This window comes from Thunnus maccoyii, chromosome 2 (genome assembly GCF_910596095.1).
Source record: "Thunnus maccoyii chromosome 2, fThuMac1.1, whole genome shotgun sequence".
Lineage (NCBI taxonomy): Eukaryota > Metazoa > Chordata > Actinopteri > Scombriformes > Scombridae > Thunnus > Thunnus maccoyii.
The window spans coordinates 12,880,550-12,888,877 of NC_056534.1; the positions used below are offsets into that span (position 1 = coordinate 12,880,550).

General features: G+C 40.7%; 1 protein-coding gene across 1 annotated transcript; it reads left to right on the forward strand.

Moving 5' to 3' along the window:
• The first annotated feature begins 7,142 nt into the window (after positions 1-7,142).
• fgfbp2b (fibroblast growth factor binding protein 2b) lies at positions 7,143-7,733 on the forward strand. The gene has a single exon (XM_042393276.1). It carries the CDS (start codon positions 7,143-7,145, stop codon positions 7,731-7,733), a length of 591 nt encoding a protein of 196 aa, XP_042249210.1.
• The last annotated feature ends 595 nt before the right edge of the window (positions 7,734-8,328 follow it).

Here is an 8,328-nt window from a genome sequence, read left to right on the forward strand (position 1 = left end):
GGGCGTCCCACTCCCCAGTGCCCCTTCAAGCCATTCGACAAGGACCTCTGATGCCAGCCAACTGTTAATTTATCAAGTGTTCTCTCATTCACACCAGTATCTTATCACCGCAGTCTCTCTAGCGCGTCATACTGTACATTATCACCTGTCAGAGCATCGTACCTGCTTAGCTAGTTTTAACTGTAGAGGATGAATTTGTACTTTATCAGTTTTAACATGGTGACTCAAGTGTACATTTTTTACACTTTCAAGACCTTTGAAAGTTTTATATATTTTTGTTAATGTTTGTTTTATAACATGTAAGTAGCTTTTTTGTAGCAGTAGGTATTTTCTTTGTGAATATTGGGAATATAGCTTGCGTTATTTTGGCTTAAAAGGTTGCACTGACCAGGTAGATTCTATAGGAATCACTTGAGATTTTGGGAAATATACTTATTTGCTTTTTTTTGCCGAGAGTTGGATAAGAAGATCGATACCTCTCATGTCTGTACGCTAAATATGAAGCTACTGCCAGCAGCCGTTAGCTCAGCTTAGCATAAAGACTGGAAACAGGGAGTAACAGCTAGCCTAGCTCTGTCTAATGGTAACAAAATCTGCCTACCAGCACTTTAAAAGCTCACAAATTAATGTGTTATAGTTTGTTTGTTTAATTTTAAGTGTAAAAACAACAGCCAGTTGTTTTACGTTGGATTATGTGCAGAACTATTTCTTGGCCGGGCACAGTGACTTCCTCGAGTCATTTTTACACTTTTCTTTTGTACAAATCAAACAAACAAGATATAACATGCTAATTAGCGAGTTTTAGAGGGGCTAGCGTTGGACAGAACCAGGCTAGCTGTTTCCTCCTGTTTCCAGTCTTGACATTAAGCTAAGCTAACCGTCGCATGGCTTTAGATTCATATTTAACAGACAGATATAATGATATCAATCGTCTCTAACTCTCAACAAGAAAGCAAATATGAGTATTTCCCAAAATGTCAAACTATTTCTTTTAAAACTGAATGAGGAAACCTAGTTCAGTTTACTTTTTTACTTTACTACTTGTCTAAAGTATTCAATTCCTTAAGAAATGAAGAGACGAATCCAGAGTTTATCCTGGTCCATGCTACTACAAAGGCAAAGTGTTACTAGAAATACTACAAATAAACGCAAATACACATTTCTGTAACACGGTTTTTAAAGGACCAGTATGTAAGATTTAGTGGCATCCAGCAGTGAGGTTGCAGATTGCAACCAACTGAATACCCCTCCCTGCCCCCTCCCCTTTCAAACATGTAGGAGAATCTACGGTGGCCACGAAACTCACAAAAAACATGAAAGACCCTCTCTAGAGCCAGTGTTTTGTTTGTCCATTCTGGGCTACTGTAGAAACATGGCAACCTCCGTGGAAGAGGACCCTCTCCCTCTGTAGATATAAAGGGCTCATTCTAAGCTGACAAAAACACAATTCTTATTTTCAGGTGATTATACACTAATTGAAACATACTTATGAATACTTTATTCCATTACTGCCAAGTCCGTTCTGCTAGATGCCACTAAATTCTACAAACTGGAACTTTAAGACAGCTCACAAACAAAATATTGTGTCTTAGGCATCTCTCGCCTGTCCATTAGTGAGGGCCTAGTTGCTTGTGTTGCCAGAGTTTTTTTCTTTTTTCCTGCCATCTTGTGGTCTGAGAAATAAAACTCCCAGAAGCCTCTGTGGTTGTCCGAGGCCAAACTGAGGAACACAAACAAAAGAAAATTCAGTTGGAGTTTGTGGTGAGGGCACAAATCTGTGAATAAAAAACTTCAGTTCAGTAAGTTTCTGCATTGTTTCTCTTCCATATACACGTGATTCATGGACTGGATAGATATAACTACGGTTCTCTGACGCACACACAGTGACACATACAGTACACTTCAGCTAAAACACACACCCTACTGAGGAAATTCTGGTAGATTTTTGAGTCATAAATCGCCCCAAATAACCTTTTGAGTGTCCTTTTATGTTCTTTGAAACTTCACATAAACTCTGAGCCACAGGCTGGAACACATTTGATGGTTTAAGTGAAGCAAATGTTCAGATAAGTTAGACGTCCAAGCTCCCAAAGCAACATAATCTGTCTGCCAAAACACACAGTACACCAGGGAACGCGAAGAACATTCATGTGCAACACATGCACTCACATCAGCTGAAAAGGTTCAGGTCTGTTTTGGGGGGTTGACAGGTCTGCAGGAGATGGTGAGGGGTGAGGGGGGTGGCGGCGGTTGAGGTGGCGTGACGCTGTTACATCCTATCAGAGGACGACTACTTAAACTTAATTTAGGAGAACATCTGTTCCAGACAACATACACACACACACACACACACACACTTCTCACATGTTTACTTTGTCTCTCACAGGGTCTTTTTTTTTCCTCTTCCCAACCAGATTGATGGCTATAAAAATAAAACTTCCTGAATGCACTGAGGGCAAGCGTGCATATAACACATGTGTGTGACTTTGTACACAGTAGCAGGCTAAACATACACTCTCTTCTTCCGCTCTCTGTCCAGCCCAGCCAGCTCATATGGAATAAGTTTCTTTTAAAGGCAGTGTCTGTTTTTCTGCTCAGTACCAAAACTAAGAACTGTGTGGATTTCAATCAGGCCTGCTTTTGAACTCAGGAGCACAATTTTACCTTTATTTCAGTCTCTATTCTGAGATTTCTTTTCATAATTCTTTAATTTAATTGAATTTGGTCTCTTATCTACCTACTTGAGTATTATTATTTCATTATTTTGTGATTATTGGCTGCTGTAACAGTACAATATCCCACTAGGGTTATAGTTATCGCTTAGATAAACCTGCAATTCAGTCAGAACACTGAGGTCAAGATTTTAATCATTTATTGAAACATGTTTGTCTCTGTTCATGTAATGCTCCAGAACAAATCTGTCCTTGAGCTCACAAACCCCCCAGCAGAGCCTGACATACAGTACACAACATTTGATGAACATGAAAACATTAAAAAAAAAAAAAAACATTAAAGTCCCTCTTCACTTGTTCCTACAGTTGAATGTTTGAGCTTGACTGTGCAAAACGATGTATGTGCAGAGTTTGACACTAAAAGACTGTTTCCATGTTTATCTGCTGAAGAGGAAAGTTTCTCTGTGGTCATTAAAAATCTGATATTAAGGGGCCCACAATCATGTTTTTTTGATATCACAAATAGTTTGGAGACAAATCCTGGTCCAGTATTCAACTTACACAAGTATATGGAAACTTGAGGCCTCCAGTGCACAAACACTGAGAATAGACTTTACAGTGAAGTAGGAGACATCTTGTGTCCAACAGGAAAACTTTAATAATCAACAATATCTGTATATTCATTGATTCTTGGACTTTAAGAACATAATTTAACTTTTTTTGTGGAAAACATGTCTTGAGGGGATCTTTAAGAATTCATGACCAACTGACTTTAATACAGGAGGAGGCTGATGAGCTGGAGGGAGTTAAATTCTGAACTCAGTGTTGTTGTAGGACTATAAGGACCAAGCGGCAACCTCCGGGGCTGAAAAATGCAGCCAATGCAGAAGTGCCAAAAACCTGCATCCTATCTAATGGCCATCAGGGGGCGACTCCACAGGCTGCAAAAAGATGTCTTATTGTATGGAAGTCAATGAGAAAATGACCCTACTTCTCACTTGATTTATTACCTCAGTAAACACTTTCCTAATGAATTTATGGTCTCAATTGCTAGTTTCAAGTCTTCTTCAATACAGCATGATGTTCATTTTGTAAATTATGGCCCCATTTAGAGTAAAATAGACAACAAAGCAACGTATGCTTTAGGGCATGGCAACGTTGTGATTGACAAGTCGCTACCACAGCGACAATGTTGCTTACGTAATGTAACATTGTGGTCGCCTAAAAACAGTCTTGTTCAGTGTTTGGTTGTAATAAAAGACCCATCAATGAGTCATATGATCAGTTTTTCCGGTGAGTACATTTTGTTTTAACGGTTTTAGGCCTGTTTTCGCTAGCAGAAATTAGCATTAGCATCAGCATTATCACTGTTAACCATAGATTGTAAATGCACCGTGCTAACCAAGCTAGCAGCTAGCGCTATGTTCAGCTCCACCCTCTCGTCCAAAAAGGACAGGATGAAGAGTACGAAATGATTACATAGAGTGTCTTTTGATAGAAGTAGGACATGGACATACATGACTGGAGGTTGTATTGAGCATGCAACTGTAACTGATTTTTTTGGCCACTTGGGGGCAGCAGAAACAAGCTGTGAACACAACACTGACCTATCATCACATTTTAAGTTGCGATCTTGCGATGTTTCATTTTTGGGGAGCTGTCATGACGTCCATCTTAATATACAGTCAATGGTCTTTACCAACTCCCAAGAAAAATATCTGCCTCTTTAGTTGCTAAATACTCAAATATGTTCTCAAGCTAGTCGCTAACTGTGTCTGTTTGCTGTTTCGTGCTGAGCAGGTAGTGTACTGTGGGTTTTTAGAGCTTTTTTGATAAAAACAAAACAACCCTATAGGCTATGAAAGCAGTGAAGTGAGAGCGAAACAGTAAAGTTGTGGCCAGATGGCTAAACAATGAGAAGTAGAGGTTTGCTGCAGAGTCGGATGTTATATCTCTCCCGGGTCAACTTTAGCCTTTTTAAAGGAATAGTGTCAAACATTTGGAAAAAAAACACTTATTTGCTTTCTTGCTGAGAGTTAGATGAGAAGATTGATACCACACTCATATCTGTCCATTTAATACGAAGCTACAGCCAGCAGCTGGTTAGCTTAGCTCAGCATTAAGACTAGAAACAGGGGAAAACAGCTAACCTGGCTCTGTATTTAAGGGTAAAAAATATCTGTCTACCAGCACCTCTAAAGCTCACTAGTTAACATGTGATATCTTGCTTGTGTAAACGAGAAATAAATGTGGAACTGTTCCTTTAAGAGCCTTTAAAGCGAGACTACATAACTTTTGTATGATGAAAGTGGCCACATTATGGGACAAAGATAAAACACAGAGTAACAGTAGCAAAAGTACAGTAAAGATCAAAAAAGTGAGCAAACCGATTGTCAGTTACAGAAAAATATGTCATTAACTAACATATTTTCATTAACTAGCATTAACCACCATAAGCAATTTGGTCATAACAAACCAAGTAGCTACAAAACTCCAGACTGTATTGAACTGAGAAAGTTAGTAGTTATTTCAACAGTTACATAGTCTCACTTTAAGGTTGTTAAAATCATCTTATTCCACACTGCTGGACAGACTCATCTCGACTTACTCCAACTCTTTGTTGAGCCTATACAGAATGAATGACTGAATGAATGAATGAATGAATGAATGAATTAAGTTGTTATTATTGTGTCATGTATACAACTATACCCGGCCAACATGGGCTTAGAAGACCCTGCACATTAATAAAAGCCAGATCCAGAATTTTACATATACATACATTACACACAAACAAACAAGGGTTTAAAAACAAAGAAAAGCCATTTCAATAATTTTCACTCTCAGATTGTCAAACTTTGATGTCTACAACATAATTCATTAATATATATAAAATAATACTGGAGAGATCAGATCGTTCTGCCTTCTTTTCCAGGTTTTCAGGCTTTTGAGACAAAGTCACACTTTATTGTAATTAATGTGCACTCATGAATCAGTGAATATGATTACAGCTACAGTATGTTATAGTATCGTATTTGAGTTATCAATCGTTCATTAACTACACCAGTTGTCAATGCATCATAGGATACATTATAGTGTTAAACAACATTTATTCGGTGTCTTATAGACGCTAAATACGCAGGTTAAAATGATTAGAGCTGCAACGATTAATCAAGTCAATTAATCAATTAGTTGTCAACTACTGAATTACTTGCCAGCTACTTTGATAATCGATTGATCATTTGGAGTCATTTTTTAAGAAACAAATTCTCTGGTTCCAGCTTCTCAAATGTGAATATTTACTGGTTTCTTTAGTCCTCTACGACAGTAAACTGAATATATTTGGGTTGAGGACGTCATCTTGGGCTTTGGGAGACATTTTCTGACACTTTATAGACCAAACAGCTAATTGATTAATTGAGAAAATAATCAACAGATTAATCGATAATGAAAATAATTAATTGTTAGTTGAAGCCCTAATAATAATACTTTACACTCAACCACATGAACCTTGAACAACTCCAGTTTTTGAACAATTAACAATGAAGTTTGGCTGCTCATTATTAGTTTGTGACTTTGTTGGTAAAACAGCAACAAAGTCTAACTTTGCATCTTAAGACAAACATGATGGGTTTTTTTTTTATTTTTATAGGGTCACAGGCAAACTTTAACTCCTCAGCAAAAAAAAACCTTCAGGCTGCAGTTTGTGCTCAGGACCCTCAGTCCTCTTCTCCTCGTCTCCCCCTCATCAATAGTCAAAGAACCTCCTATGTGAGATTATATAATGTCTCACGAAGCTTTTTCACAACATTTGGCTTCATGTGTGTAACGTCCTTCAGCTTTAACTCCTCTCCCTCCCCCCTCGGCTCCCACAGACCCGTTGACCGCTTCCCTTCTTCCTCCTGCCTCAAGTTTAGGTTCTCCCCCCTCCTTCCATCCATCGCACCCATCACTTTTTTAGTTTTGAGTATATCACACAAGCCTCATGTGGTTGCTGTGTGTGTGTGTGTGTGTGTGTATGTATGTGGTTTAAAGGAGGAGTTAAAGCTAGAGGAGGAGTTTGACTCCTTTGGCTCACCTGAATAATACCTTCTTTGTGAGCTTTGGCCTTATATAGTCACACTCAGATGCTTTCTCCCCTTGCACACCTTAATCCTATGTGCACACATATATATACTTAAATCATCCTATACCCACATCCATCCATCACCGACACCTAACGACGCCATGAGAGCCGGGGTGAGAGTGTTGCTGCTGCTCCTGGCAGTGACAGTTTGTGTGTCATCTGCTCAAACCAACAACAGCAACAATGACAACAAGCAGCAGCAGCAGCAGCAGAGGCAGCAGCAACAGCAGCAGCAACAGCAGCAGCAGCAGCAGCAGCAGCAACAGCAGCAGCAGCAGCAGCAGCAGCAGCGCAGCATCTGGGATGAGCCCATCCGATTCAGCACCAAGGCCAAGGACTCCTGCACCATGGTAGTGTCCGGAGCCGGGGACTATACTCGTCTGCGTGTCTCCTGCAAAGGTCCGAGCCAGGGTCAGAGCCCAGCACGCTCCTACTACTGCGACTTCCAGGGCAAACCCAACCTGTGCCGTGCCTACAACCTCAACCCTCGCCACTACTTCACCCAGATGATGTGGGAGTTGAGGAAGCTGAGCCATGCCTGCCAGGGGCCCAAAATCTACCGCCCACAGATGTGTAAGAAATACCCCGACGAGGCCCAGATGACCTTCCTGGCCACCTGGCCCAAGACCACCACCCCCAAACCCTCCAAGCCCGCCCAGGAGCCGCGCAAACCAGCAGTGCCTTCCCAGACCAAGCCCGTCACTACTCCAAAACCTGTCAAGCCTCAGCCACAGCCCGTCAAGCCCCAGCAGCCAAATAAGGGCACCCAGCAGCCAAGTAAGGGCACTCAGACCAGAAAAACTACCCATAAGCCTGGGAAGACCACTACTCGCCCCACAGAGCAGCCTGACTCCAAAGCTTCCCGCCTCGCCACAGAGTACTGCTGGAAGAGCTTCCATGGCATCTGCAGCTACTTCATCAGCTGGTTCCAAAACTGAGACGACACTGCAGACACAGGTGAGTGATGGAAAAATGAGGAAGGGGAAGAGGTGATGTTACAGAGAAAAGTTGGCAATAGGCAGAGTGAAAAAGTTGGAATTAAAAGGGGGACAAAGACAGAAAACAGTAGTTTTTCTGTGGATGTATTACGATGAAAACCACTACAAAGTCAGAAAACATAGATAGAAGGAGTGATGACTTGCAAAAAAGGCAGATTAAATGTTATTCATGCCCTCAATGAATGAACTAAATGTAGATATTTTGCAGTAAAATCAAGTCTGAGTTTATGGAGCAATAAACCTTTATTTCACTTACATTTTAGAATTAATCTTGAAATTTAAAAGGTATGTATGACGTGTTCCTGAGTGCTTTTTTTGTTGTTGTTTCAGGTTGGAAACACCAGCGACTCTTCTCGTCTATCTTTGACCTCTCCAGGATCTGTGTGGGAGCCTCTGGGGGTCACTTTGTCGCCTCGTGATGTCCGACTCCCTTCACACTGCAGCATCATACAGGCTGAGCATCTCCAAAAAAAAACTGCTGTGTGCGTTTAGCGGATGACTGCATGTTCTGTCATGTGGTGTTAATGTCATTTGT

Bases quoted from the DNA above. Each gene is read 5' to 3' on its own strand.
- fgfbp2b (XM_042393276.1), top strand. From the start codon at position 7,143: ATGGTAGTGTCCGGAGCCGGGGACTATACTCGTCTGCGTGTCTCCTGC.